Here is a 14613-nt window from a genome sequence, read left to right as displayed (position 1 = left end):
CATATATATATATATATATAAGTATAGTTATTTATTCTGAAAATGACACTTTTTCCTGAGAACAGTGTGGCTGCCACATCAAAACAGCACCATGAACCATGAATTCCTCAGAAATAACTTATATTTGTTTTGGCCCAGATAATCATAATGACTTTCGAGATATCCACAAATTATCAGAATTATCAAAATTAAAAACTGATTGACAGTTTGCTTATATGACTTTTGTCATTCAGGATCTCACCCTTTTATCATTTCACTGACATTCAACACACTTTGATTATAAATATTACATCAATTATGTGAATGTCAAACTTAATTATTATTTTTAGTGAATTCATTCTAATATATATGCTGTATTTTTCTCATAAACCACAACATTCTACACCAGTACTGTTAACATGTTTGACATCAGTTCTTAATGATTTAACTGTCCCTTTGATGAACAGTTAAAAACATAAGTACCATATATATCATATATGTAAAATGTTATCTACAAAAAAGAAAAGAAAAAAAAGATAGAAATGATAATAGTCCAAGTGATAATAATAATGATACTGATAATAATATAATTTATTTTCAGTCTAATATCATCATCTTAGATGAACAGACTATAAATAAATAAACAAAATTATGTACCAAAACTTCTCTAATGTTAAAAAAAAATCACCACACACATCATTTCTTTTATTGGGTTTTAATGAGTATGATATATATCATATACCATTCAACAGCAAACATTGTGTACCTTGTTTTTATTATTACAGTATTAGATAGAATTTCATGGAATTCCAATTTTCTAACAAATGACCATAATATTAATAATGATAATGACTTCAGTCCTCTGACAGCAACAGCAGCTTATCCAGTTATCAGGTTATTCCTTGAATCAAAATGAGTTTGAACAACAGTTTCTTAATTATATATATATATATATATATATATATATATATATACACTAGTTTTACTGTTGAACAGCATCCATTCAGTTCTCAAAATAATTTTTGAAATAATAGGTTTAGAAACCTTAGTTAAGAATTATTTCTCAGGCCATAGCAGATGCTGCAACTGTTACACCAGTAAGCAAAGGGAATCCAGGGACAGATATTCATATCTTCTGTTCATCATACTTTCATATGATGCATACGTTTGAGTTAAATTGATTGAAAATAACATTGACATTTGTCAGTGGAGTATCTACTGTAATTGTATAGTATCTGCATTAAATCTGTCAGCCAGTATTTTCTGACTATTTCAGTAAATCTAATTTCCAATACATCTTATGAGAGAATATCGAGCAAATATTTCTAAAAGGGAAATAAATTTTCTCATACTGACATAGGCCTTTCTTTGGTCTGGTCAGCAAAAATCAAAAGCATGAGTAAAAGTACATTTGACAGTGGTAACTGCCAAAAATAATTTTAAAACAAAATATTTTCAGAAATTTACCGTAGATCAACACACACAAAAAAGAAAAAAAAAACAAAAAAAAGTGCACGCACACCATACACATCCAGAATCAATGTAGACATATGCAAAAATGATGCATATATATATATATATATATATATATATATATATATATATATATATATATATATATATATATATATATATACATATATAATATACACACACACACATAAACACATGCATGCACTTGCTGCATGTATTTTAAAAACAAAAGTGTGTGTTTCATCAATTCCTCAAACTCATACTTAACTGCAGTATGATAATCTGATGTGTATTTAAAGGTAAACATGCGCTCTTTGGTGCTTGCTGATCTACACACACACACACACACACACACACACTCACACTCACACACGCACGTGCACACACACGCACACGGATGCACGCGCACACACGTATGCACGCACAGGGGGAAAAAGGATGTGTTATTTTGGTTCAGACAGTATTTGAAAACTATAGATATTTTTTTGATGGTATTAGCACACCTCTGTGTACAGCTCTGTATGATATACCTTTAGTTTTTGCTTATGTTATACCTGTTATGGCTGGCATCAACATGATGATAATCCAACACTTCTGTTGTTAGAAATCCAGTTTGAGGATGCTTTCTGTTTCTGGGAGTCTGTTGAAGTAGAAAACACACATGTATACATCTCTCTCTCTCTCTCTCTGTCTATATATATATATATATATATATATATATATACATATATATATATATATATACACGATAATATACTGGTAGTCCAGCAAATGTACTGAAAATATACTTGGACCAAAATCAAAATTGAAATTGAAGCTATAGAAAAAAAAAGAAGAATGAAATATGCACATGCAAAAAGACTGAGGCTGGCAGAACCACAGGTCTGCCTCTGGGTGAGTGAGTGGGAGGAAGAGGAGGAGGAGGGGGGGGGGTAGCCATCTGTGTGTGTGGCATTTCATTATTAACTCTTTACTTTCAGGCAAAGTGCCAGTAGGCTTTCTCTCTCCCCCTCTCCCTGTCTGTCCCCTGGACCTGACCTTTTGTGTTAACAATAACTGGTGATATCATCCAAGCCTGCAGCTGCCCTCTATAGGGCTCTCCATGCAGGCTGTTGGCAGCATTTCAGTTCCTGGGAACTAAATAGCTTCCCCTTTCCCTTCCTCCAGTGTGGCTGTTGAATAACTGCTCACGGAAATGATGTTGATGTTGATCGTAATAGTGGTAATGATGTTGATGAAAGTCATGATAATGTTAATAATGTTAATGAAAATAATGTGATGATAATGACAATGGTAATTATGAGATGATAATAATCATAATAATGATAAGAAGAATTATAAGAAATTAAAAAAAAAGGATGATGATGATGATGATGATGATTATGATGATGATGATAATAGTGATGTGATGATGATTATCTTCATGATGGTGATGGTGGATGATGATGAGTGACATCACTGATAATGATTACATTTGTGTAGATACATACCCAAACGATTTCACATCAGAAATTTATGTACATGCATATACTCGATCAAACAGATGAAAGACAAGAAATGTAGATTGGTTGGAGAAACTGAAGTTTTACACACACATGAACACACACACAGGCAGACAGACACACACACATACACATACACACACACACACACACACACACACACACACACACACACACACACACACACACACACACACACACACACACACACACACACACACACACACACACACACACACACACACACACACACACACACACACACACACACACACACATGTACACAGACACATGCCCACAGACATGAAGACACACAGACTGGCGTGTGCACATGCGCGCGCACACACACACACTCACACACACACACACACACACACACACACACACACACACACACACACACACAAGCACGAGCATTTCACAGGACATGCACACACGCTCACATGCTGACAAGTACATTGAATTGTTGAGGGCAAGCAACACCATTTCATTTCAGTTCTGATCATGTGTTTTGACGAGGCAGAAGTAACTTCTGACGGTTGTCCCCTGGCATAAATGTGTCTGACTCAATCTGCAGTGCACACAGGTGAACATCATTGTGATAAAAGTATATATATGGCTGTTTACAAAGTTTCCCCTTGTGAATGAATTGTGCAGAATCAATTTTTCTCGTGTGCGAAATGTCAGACTCAGAGGGTGGCAGTGAAAAAGCAAGTAAATTGCTGTCATGATGGTGACTGTGTGTTTGTGTGTGTGTGAGTGTGTGTGTGTGTGTGTGTGTGTGTGTGTGCGTGTGTGTGTGTGAGCGCACACACCTGAGGACTTGCCGCACAGTCCGATATCTTTTGTTTACTATCATCTTCGCATACTGTCTCTGCCCCTCCCCCACCTTATCCCTCTCCAGTTCATTACCCCTGGTACCAAACTAACTGCCACTAATTATTATTGTTCGTACAGAAACATTGGCACAGGGAGAGTGTGTGTGAGAGAGAGAGAGGGTGGGTGGCAGCGGGGCAGGGAGGTAAGGGAGGGGGGCAGTTGTGTGTTTTGTTTTGCTGTTGTTTGTTTGGTTTTTGTTGTTGTTTTTTTGGGGGTGGGGGTTGGGGAAGGAGGGTATATTCTGATGTACAGCTTTCAATATCCGTTTTGATGCCATTGTAGCTTTCATTCTGTGTTACGTATAATTGAAATGTTGATAATTTGAAATGATGTTAGACGTCTAATGCACAAAAGAATGGGCTGTAGGCTGTGCGATTGACTGATTGCAAGATTAGGGAAGCTTTTCATTATTTCTGTGTGGCCGCTTCTGATCTTTTCTCTTTTGTCTCTGCTTGTTCCACCATGCATTCTGATGCCAGGCCCCGAGTGTCTCCATCAGTACATGGTGTACTGACTGCTTTCATTGCTGATGTTCAGTCTTCACATGTATTTTGATGCTAATTGAGTGATTCCCACTTGGCTTCATTATGGAGGCGTGGTACTTTACACTGTTGATTATCTTTATGAAAAAAAAAATTAAAAATTTGTTTTTAAAAAGCTAATAAAATTATCAACATCAACAGTGCTAGTAGCACGGCAATCATCTCTTTATTAAAAAAAAAAAAAAAAAAAAAAGCTAATAAAACTGTCAACATCAACATTGCTTGTAGCACGGCAATCATCTCATAAGGGTCATGATAATGGTGCATATTCCAGTCCTCGTCTCAGGTCCTGTACAGCCATCTTTCAGGCTGTGTGATCCAGTCCTTCAGTCATCTTTTAAGGAGGAAGGTGGCAGAATGGTGAAGACGCTCAGCTGCCAGTACAGAGAGTCGGTGAGGGTGTGGGTTCGAATCCCACTCTCGCCCTTTCTCCCAAGTTTGACTGGAAAATCAAACTGAGCGTCTAGTCTTTCGGATGAGATGAATAACCGAGGTGCCTATGTGCAAAACATGTTTGTGCACTGAAAAAGAACCCATGGCAACAAGAGTGTTGTCCTCTGGCAAAAGTATGTAAAAAGAAATCCGCTCTGATAGGTACACAAATCTATAAGCATGCACTCAAGGCCTGACAAGTGTGTTGGGTTGTGCTGCTGTCAGGCATCTGCCTAGCATATGTGGTGTAGCGTATATGGATTTGTCCAAATGCAGTGAGGCCTCCTTGAGAAACTGAAACTGAAAACTCAGGCTGTGTGACTCAGTCCTTCCATCATCTTTCAGGCTGTGTGATCCAGTCCTTCCGTCATCTTTCAGGCTGTGTGATCCAGTCCTTCATTCATCTTTCAGGCTGTGTGATCCAGTCCTTCATTCATCTTTCAGGCTGTGTGATCCAGTCCTTCCGTCATCTTTCAGGCTGTGTGATCCAGTCCTTCCATCATCTTTCAGTCTGTGTGATCAAGCCCTTCCATCATCTTTCAGTCTGTGTGATCCAGTCCTTCAGCCATCTTGCAGGCTTTGGTGGGGGAGGTGTGATGGTGGGAAAGGGCAAAGGGAAATGTCAGTGTAAACTTTGTGTGCCACTTTACTACTACTACAGCACACGTATTGATCATGTACCTGGTTATTTCAGGCTCTGGCAGTCAAGGATTAAAACAAAACAGAAACAAAGGGGGGGGAGGGAAGGGGGGGGGGAGAATAGAAAATGCTGAGGGTGACATCATGATGGCGTCATTGAACGTTGCGTTGTTCTCAGTTTCCACAGTTAAACCCCTTGCCTGTTCCCTCGTTACCCGCTTGCCTGTTCTTAGCTGTTAACCCCTTTGCCTGTCCTCAGCTGTTAACCCCTTTGCCTGTCCTGTCCTTAGCTGTTAACCCCCTTGCCTGTCCCAGCTGTTAACCCCTTTGCCTGTCCTTAGTTGTTAACCCCCTTGCCTGTCCTCAGCTGTTAACCCCTTTGCCTGTCCTTAGCTGTTAACCCCCTTTGCCTGTCCTCAGCTGTTAACCCCCTTGCCTGTCTTCAGCTTTCCACTGAAATCAGAGAGAGCTGACACGTCAGGTGTCAGTGAAGGGCTGTTTGGGCACTGAAATCAGAGATTGATTGATTGATGTGGATACTTATATAGCGCCTATCCTCGGTCAGAGACCAAGCTCTAAGCGCTTTACATACACGGGGACATTTGCACCACAGGCTGCCTACCTGGGTAGAGCCGACTGACGGCTGCCACTGGGCGCTCATCATTCGTTTCCTGTGTCGTTCAATCAGATTTCAGACGCACACGCATGCACACTCAGACAAACATGTAACATTTTACGTGTATGACCGTTTTTATTTATTTACCCCGCCATGTAGGCAGCCATACTCCGTTTTCGGGGGTGTGCATGCTGGGTATATTCTTGTTTCCATAACCCACCGAACGCTGACATGGATTACAGGATCTTTAACGTGCGTATTTGATCTTCTGCTTGCATATACACACGAAGGGGGTTCAGGCACTAGCAGGTCTGCACATACGTTGACCTGGGAGATCGTAAAAATCTCCACCCTTTACCCACCAGGTGCACCGAGATTCGAACCCAGGACCCTCAGATTGAAAGTCCAGCGCTTTAACCATTCGGCTATTGCTATTGCTGACACGTCAGGTTGTCAGTGAAGGGCTGTTTGGGCACTGAAATCAGAGAGAGGTGACACGTCAGGTTGTCAGTGAAGGGCTATTTGGGCACTGAAATCAGAGAGCTGACATGTCAGGTGTCAGTGAAGGGCTGTTTGGTCATTGAAATCAGAGAGAGCTGACATGTCAGGTGTCAGTGAAGGTCTGTTTGGTCATTGAAATCAGAGAGTTGACATGTCAGGTGTCAGTGAAGGGCTGTTTGGTCATTGAAATCAGAGAGTTGACATATCAGGTGTCAGTGAAGGGCTGTTTGGTCACTGATATCAGAGAGCTGACATGTCAGGTGTCAGTGAAGGGCTGTTTGGTCAGAGGTCAGATAGAGCTCACAGGTCAGCTGTCTGTGAAGGGCTTTTAGGTCACTGTAATCAGATAGAGCTGACAGGTCAGGCTGTCAGTGAAGGGCTGTTAGGTCACTGAGGTCAGATAGAGCTGACAGGTCAGGCTGTCAGTGAAGGGAACAACACCACCACCTGAAATGAGGATTTAGTAAGTCACTGAGGTCACTGAGGTCAGATAGAGCTGACAGGTCAGGCTGTCAGGGAAGGGCTGTTAGGTCACTGAGGTCAGATAAAGCTGACAGGTCAGGCTGTCAGGGAAGGGCTGTTAGGTCACTGAGGTCAGATAGAGCTGATAGCCAGGTGAGAGTTAGTGTTCCAGACCTCCAGTGCGAGTGGGTTCCTGGGGTCCTTGATTTGAGTCAGTTGCTGTGTGTGGAGGGTTAAAGGGTGGAGATTTTTCTGCAGTCTCCCAGGTCAGAACATGTGCAGACCTGCTGTTGGCTAACAAGCGCGTGGTGCACACGGGTACTTGGTTTATCATTTCATCTGAATGACAAGAAGTTCTGTTTGATTTTCCAGTCAAACTTGGGAGAAAGGGCAATACCGGGATTTGAACCCAGACATTATAGGTAGTGTATTGGCAGAGAAGCATCTTAACAATTATGCCGCATTCCTCATTGTGGAAAAAAAGAAATTGTGTGCAGGTGGCTGATTATGTATTGTGATGTTTGCCCCAATATGGCTGACACAGTAACAGTGATAACCGTTGTTTTTGTTGTTTTTTTTTAACATTTGGGATTACATAAAGAGAGCAACCACTTGTAAACATTGTTTGCGGAAGTGCCAGTAAATTTAGCGAAAGAGCAGGAATCCATATGATACATATATGTAAACACTCATGCAGGGTAACAAGCTCTCACAGTATGTGATGTCAGTTTATTTAACCACACACTCACACACAGTCCTGTTCAACCTAATAAATGCATGTGTATGCATGACTGAAATACACACACATGCACACACTCACGCATGCATGCACACACACACACACGCACACACGCGCACACACACACACACACGCACACACACATGCACACACTCATGCACACACACATGCACACACACACACATTTACTTTTTCTCTTTGTCTCTGTCTGTGTCTCTCTGTCTCACTCACACACACGCACGCACACACACACACACACACACACACACACACACACACACACACACACACACACACACACACACACACACACACACACACACACACACACACAGAGTATATATTTATGGGAAGTAAAAACTAGTTACCAGGAAGTTTCCTCAATAGTTCTGATTAGCAGTCAGTATTCTGGTCACATGTCGTATATTGGGTTGGCTGAAGTTGTCAGTCCTTTTCAGATCCTTGTTAGCAGTGGTAAGCATTGCTTATGGCATCACAGATTTCACTTTAGCCACCCTAGGCTGTCTTGTGACTTTGGCGTGTTTATTTGGTAAGAGAACTGTCAGTTGTGAAAACCTGTTTTTCGATTTTTACTTCTTTTTTTTAATTATTTTTTTATCACTTTGTGTTTGTAAAAGCATTGCTGATTTTGTGTGTGTGTGTGTGTGTGTGTGCTTGTTTTCTTGTTGGTTTTCTTGTCATTAGACTTAAGTTTAATTGATTGTTTTGCCAGTGTTGAATGAGAAAGTTCTGATTTTCTTGTTGGGGGGAAAAGGGTTTCGGTTCCAGTCTCCACGAGGTGTCAAAGCGTGCAGACTGATCAGATCCATAATTATATGCTGCTCCATGCTTGCTTTGGAAAGAAAAAAAGAGGGAAAGGAGCAGATGCCTGAGCTTTGCTTAAACCCTGTGGGTTGGTCAGGCCTTGAGAGCTGACTCCAGGTTTCTGTAAGGCCTGAACAGAAAACAAAATGAAATTGTTAAACAAAATAAACATATTACTATTTGTGAATACATTGTAGAACTTCGTAGACATGTAAACTTATTAATATTATTTTTTTCTTTATCATTATTACAGATTTTTTTTTCTTCTACTTCTTCTCCTTCTGCATCTACTCCTTCTTGTGTGTGTGTGTGTGTGTGTGTGTGTGTGTGTTGCCTGTGATTTCAAGGCAGTGGTTCTGCGTATTTGTCACAGGATGTGTGCACTAAGTGTGTGGACATCTGAAACTGGGTCTGACTGTGTATATAGAGCAGGCAGACAGGCACATTGAAGTGTGTAATGTGTATGTAGAGCAGGCAGACACATTGAAGTGTGTAATGTGTATGTAGAGCAGGCAGACAGGCACATTGAAGTGTGTAATGTGTATGTAGAGCAGGCAGACACATTGAAGTGTGTAATGTGTATGTAGAGCAGGCAGACACATTGAAGTGTGTAATGTGTATGTAGAGCAGGCAGACACATTGAAGTGTGTAATGTGTATGTAGAGCAGACAGGCACATTGAAGTGTGTAATGTGTATGTAGAGCAGACAGGCACATTGAAGTGTGTAATGTGTATGTAGAGCAGGCAGACAGGCACATTGAAGTGTGTAATGTGTATGTAGAGCAGGCAGACAGGCACATTGAAGTGTGTAATGTGTATGTAGAGCAGGCAGACACATTGAAGTGTGTAATGTGTATGTAGAGCAGGCAGACACATTGAAGTGTGTAATGTGTATGTAGAGCAGGCAGACACATTGAAGTGTGTAATGTGTATGTAGAGCAGGCAGACAGGCACATTGAAGTGTGTAATGTGTATGTAGAGCAGGCAGACACATTGAAGTGTGTAATGTGTAATGTGTATGTAGAGCAGGCAGACACATTGAAGTGTGTAATGTGTATGTAGAGCAGGCAGACAGGCACATTGAAGTGTGTAATGTGTATGTAGAGCAGGCAGACACATTGAAGTGTGTAATGTGTATGTAGAGCAGGCAGACAGGCACATTGAAGTGTGTAATGTGTATGTAGAGCAGGCAGACACATTGAAGTGTGTAATGTGTATGTAGAGCAGGCAGACACATTGAAGTGTGTAATGTGTATGTAGAGCAGGCAGACAGGCACATTTAAGTGTGTAATGTGTATGTAGAGCAGGCAGACAGGCACATTGAAGTGTGTAATGTGTATGTAGAGCAGGCAGACACATTGAAGTGTGTAATGTGTATATAGAGCAGGCAGACACATTGAAGTGTGTAATGTGTATATAGAGCAGGCAGACAGACACATTGAAGTGTGTAATGTGTATGTAGAGCAGGCAGACACATTGAAGTGTGTAATGTGTATGTAGAGCAGGCAGACAGACACATTGAAGTGTGTAATGTGTATATAGAGCAGGCAGACAGGCACATTGAAGTGTGTAATGTGTATATAGAGCAGGCAGACAGGCACATTGAAGTGTGTAATGTGTATGTAGAGCAGGCAGACACATTGAAGTGTGTAATGTGTATGTAGAGCAGGCAGACAGACACATTGAAGTGTGTAATGTGTATGTAGAGCAGGCAGACAGGCACATTGAAGTGTGTAATGTGTATGTAGAGCAGGCAGACACATTGAAGTGTGTAATGTGTATGTAGAGCAGGCAGACAGGCACATTGAAGTGTGTAATGTGTATATAGAGCAGGCAGACAGACACATTGAAGTGTGTAATGTGTATGTAGAGCAGGCAGACAGGCACATTGAAGTGTGTAATGTGTATGTAGAGCAGGCAGACACATTGAAGTGTGTAATGTGTATATAGAGCAGGCAGACAGGCACATTGAAGTGTGTAATGTGTATGTAGAGCAGACAGGCACATTGAAGTGTGTAATGTGTATGTAGAGCAGGCAGACACATTGAAGTGTGTAATGTGTATGTAGAGCAGGCAGACAGGCACATTGAAGTGTGTAATGTGTATGTAGAGCAGGCAGACAGGCACATTGAAGTGTGTAATGTGTATGTAGAGCAGGCAGACACATTGAAGTGTGTAATGTGTATGTAGAGCAGACAGGCACATTGAAGTGTGTAATGTGTATGTAGAGCAGGCAGACAGGCACATTGAAGTGTGTAATGTGTATGTAGAGCAGGCAGACACATTGAAGTGTGTAATGTGTATGTAGAACAGGAGGACAGACAGGCAGATTTTTGTGTGTAATGTGGTTTAGAGCAGACAGGCACATTTATGTGTAATGTGTATGTAGAGCAGACAGGCAGGCACATTTATGTGTGGAATGTAGTATGACCACATACATACACACAACCACATATTTTCATGCATACATTCACTCTCTGACATGCATACAGTCATGAAAAGGGAGGAGTGTAGAGAGAACAAAAGAGAGAGGGAGAGAGAGAGAGAGAGAGAGCTAAAATGAAACAAAACAAACTTTTACTTTATCAGGGAGATAGAGGGAAAAAAATACAAGAGACAGTGAGTGAGAGAGAGATGGGGGGGAGAGAGTGAGAGAGGAGGGCTGGTGAAGAGCAAGAGAGAGAGAGGGGGGGACAGAGAGCAGAGAGTGAAGACCAAGCAGAGAAGAAGAAACAAAGGGGTGTGGTGTGTACCTGGCATCAGACCAGCTGGTGCGAGGACAGAATCACACACAAGGGGAGGGGTGGGCTCTGTGCCAGCCAACACCTGTCTGGCATCACAAAGAGAGAGAGAGAGAAGAAAAAAAGAAGAAGAAGAAAGAAAAAGAGGAAAGTGAATCAAAAAGTTCTTCTGCATCTCATTCAGTCCGCGTTAACATTTAAATCAAGGTCAGTGTGTTTATAAAAATTTTCCTCCAGGAGAAGGCAACTGTTGGAACATGACATGATAAATGGTAATTGGTATGGTGTGCTATTTTGCTGTGTGTGTGTGTGTGTGTGTGTGTGTGTGTACACTCAAGGCCTGACAAAGCACGTTGTGTTATGTTGCTGTCAGGCATCTTGCCTAGCAGATGGGGTGTAGCGCATATGGATTTGCCTGAACGCAGTGATGCCTCCTTGAGAAACTGAAACTTCATTATCATCGGTTTCTTCTTTCTTCCTTTTCATCTTCTGTTGCTGCTTTCGTGGGCTACCAAGTCCACGTTCACTCTTGTAATTTAGGAGCTGGCTTTCACTGTATATATATACATGTATATTTTTTTTTATAGATTATGTGCATGCATGACAGTTTTTACCCCACAATTTGGACAGCCATCCTCTGTCCTCATGGATGGTATGTTCTTGTCTCTGTAACCCACTGATGTGGATAACAGAATCTTAACTCTTTCCAAATGAACGGCGAAAGAGACGACGTTAACAGCTTTTCTCCCCAATTACCACCATCAAAATATAACGAGCGGAAGGCTCTTACACTGAAGAGGTGAATGTTGACAAAGAATACCACAATTCTGATGACGGAAGCTAACGGTTGGGTCATTCAGACACCCACTGGACATCCGAGGGGTCTGTGTAGAGGAGAAGAGAGGACTGGCCGTACTTAGTGAGTTAAACATGCGCATTTGGTGTTCTGTGTGTGTGTGTGTGTGCACAGATACGGTTCAGGCACTAGCAGGTCTGCATGTATGTTGACCTGGAAGATCAGAAAAACCTCCACTCTTAGTCTTGACCACTAGCGCTGCATCTGGGATTTGAACGCAGGATCTTCAGATTGATTGTCAAAGACTGTAACCACTTAGCTGTTGGGTACCTTTGGGCAGTTGTGTTTCAGAGCCACAGGTTGGTAGAAGTTTACATTTTCTCTACCATTTTTGCTCTTTGTCCCTGTAGTTATATAATATATATATATATTATATATATATATATATATACACACACACACATTATTTGTTCATTATTCTTTTTTCTGTTTTGTTCCAGCAGGCATCTGTGTGCATGCAGCTGCTGAAGCTAGAGTGTCAATTGTGAAATGATGCTTGGTTTTTGTGTTAGAAATTGCTCAGTGGATTGGATACGTATGCGTGTGTTTCAGGCTTGCAGAAGTGAGGTGAGGTGAGGAAAACGGGAGTGGTCAGTCGGTCACCATGCCTCTGACCAAGCGAATCATTGAACCGGTCACCGTCAGCCGGGTCCTTGTCCCTTCACAGGTCAGTCCTGGAGCCGGTGGGACTGGTTAAGTTCGGGTGGTGGTCAGGTCTGAACACTGTCCCATGACCCAAACACATTGAATGTGTTGGTGTATGTGCTGGTGTGTGTATGTGGTCAGCACTGATTACTGTCTCATCACCGAAATGCATTGTATGTGTTGGTGTGTGTGTGTGTGTGTTGGTGTGTGTGGTCAGCACTGATTACTGTCTATTCACCCAAATGCATTGTATGTGTTGGGGTGTGTGTGTGTGTGTGTTGGTGTGTGTGGTCAGCACTGATTACTGTCTATTCACCCAAATGCATTGTATGTGTTGGGGTGTGTGTGTGTGTGTGTTGGTGTGTGTGGTCAGCACTGATTACTGTCTATTCACCCAAATGCATTGTATGTGTTGGTGTGTGTGTGTGTGTGTGTGTGCTGGTGTGTGTGGTCAACACTGATTACTGTCTATTCACCCAAATGCATTGTATGTGTTGGTGTGTGTGTGTGTGTGTGGTCAGGTCTGAACAGTCTCATCATCCAAATGCATTGTATGTGTTGGTGTGTGTGTGTGTGTGTGTGTGTGTGTGTGTGTGTGTGTGGTCAGGTCTGAACAGTCTCATCATCCAAATGCATTGTATGTGTTGGTGTGTGTGTGTGTGTGTGTGTGTGTGTGTGTGTGTGTGTGTGTGTGTGTGTGTGTGTGTGTGGTCAGGTCTGAACAGTCTCATCATCCAAATGCATTGTATGTGTTGGTGTGTGTGTGTGTGTGTGTGTGTGGTCAGGTCTGAACAGTCTCATCATCCAGATGCATTGTATGTGTTGGTGTGTGTGTGTGTGTGTGTGGTCAGGTCTGAACAGTCTCATCATCCACATGCATTGTATGTGTTGGTGTGTGTGTGTGTGTGTGTGTGTGTGTGTGTGGTCAGGTCTGAACAGTCTCATCATCCACATGCATTGTATGTGTTGGTGTGTGTGTGTGTGTGTGTGTGTGTGGTCAGGTCTGAACAGTCTCATCATCCACATGCATTGTATGTGTTGGTGTGTGTGTGTGTGTGTGTGTGGTCAGGTCTGAACAGTCTCATCATCCACATGCATTGTATGTGTTGGTGTGTGTGTGTGTGTGTGTGTGTGTGGTCAGGTCTGAACAGTCTCATCATCCAAATGCATTGTATGTGTTTGTGTGTGTGTGTGTGTGTGTGTGTGTGGTCAGGTCTGAACAGTCTCATCATCCAAATGCATTGTATGTGTTGGTGTGTGTGTGTGTGTGTGTGTGTGTGTGTGTGGTCAGGTCTGAACAGTCTCATCATCCAAATGCATTGTGTGTGTGTGTGTGTGTGTGTGTGTGTGTGTGGTCAGGTCTGAACAGCCTCATCATCCACATGCATTGTGTGTGTGTGTGTGTGTGTGTGTGTGTGTGTGTGTGTGTGTGTGTGTGTGTGTGTGGTCAGGTCTGAACAGCCTCATCATCCAAATGCATTGTTCGTGCTGGTGTGTGTGTGTGTGTGTGTGTGTGGTCAGGTCTGAACAGCCTCATCATCCACATGCATTGTGTGTGTGTGTGTGTGTGTGTGTGTGTGTGTGTGTGTGTGTGTGGTCAGGTCTGAACAGCCTCATCATCCAAATGCATTGTGTGTGTTGGTGTGTGTGTGTGTGTGTGTGTGTGTGTGTGTGTGGTCAGGTCTGAACAGCCTCATCATCCAAATGCATTGTTCGTGCTGGTGTGTGGGGGTGGTGGTGGTGGTAGGGTTTGGGAAGGGAACAAGGGAGTGGGACACTGTG

General features: G+C 42.2%; 1 protein-coding gene across 5 annotated transcripts in view; it reads left to right on the top strand.

Moving 5' to 3' along the window:
* The window catches only part of LOC143283163 (uncharacterized), a 38581-nt gene that overhangs the window by 4769 nt on the left and 19199 nt on the right, over positions 1-14613 (top strand). For 4 of the 5 annotated variants that reach the window (XR_013055363.1, XM_076589319.1, XM_076589320.1 and 1 more), the window contains one exon: positions 12739-12853. Coding sequence is in view for 4 of the 5 variants with exons in the window: in XM_076589319.1 (XP_076445434.1) it covers positions 12791-12853 (63 nt within the window). In the remaining variant the exon portion in view is untranslated. Of the gene's footprint in view, positions 1-8256; positions 8315-12738; positions 12854-14613 lie in introns of those variants that run through there. The other variant, XM_076589321.1, reaches the window with a different exon arrangement.

Source organism: Babylonia areolata, chromosome 6 (assembly GCF_041734735.1).
Source record: "Babylonia areolata isolate BAREFJ2019XMU chromosome 6, ASM4173473v1, whole genome shotgun sequence".
NCBI classification, from domain to species: Eukaryota; Metazoa; Mollusca; class Gastropoda; order Neogastropoda; family Buccinidae; genus Babylonia; species Babylonia areolata.
Note: the sequence above shows the minus strand (reverse complement) of the source record. Positions and strands in the feature narration are given on the sequence as shown.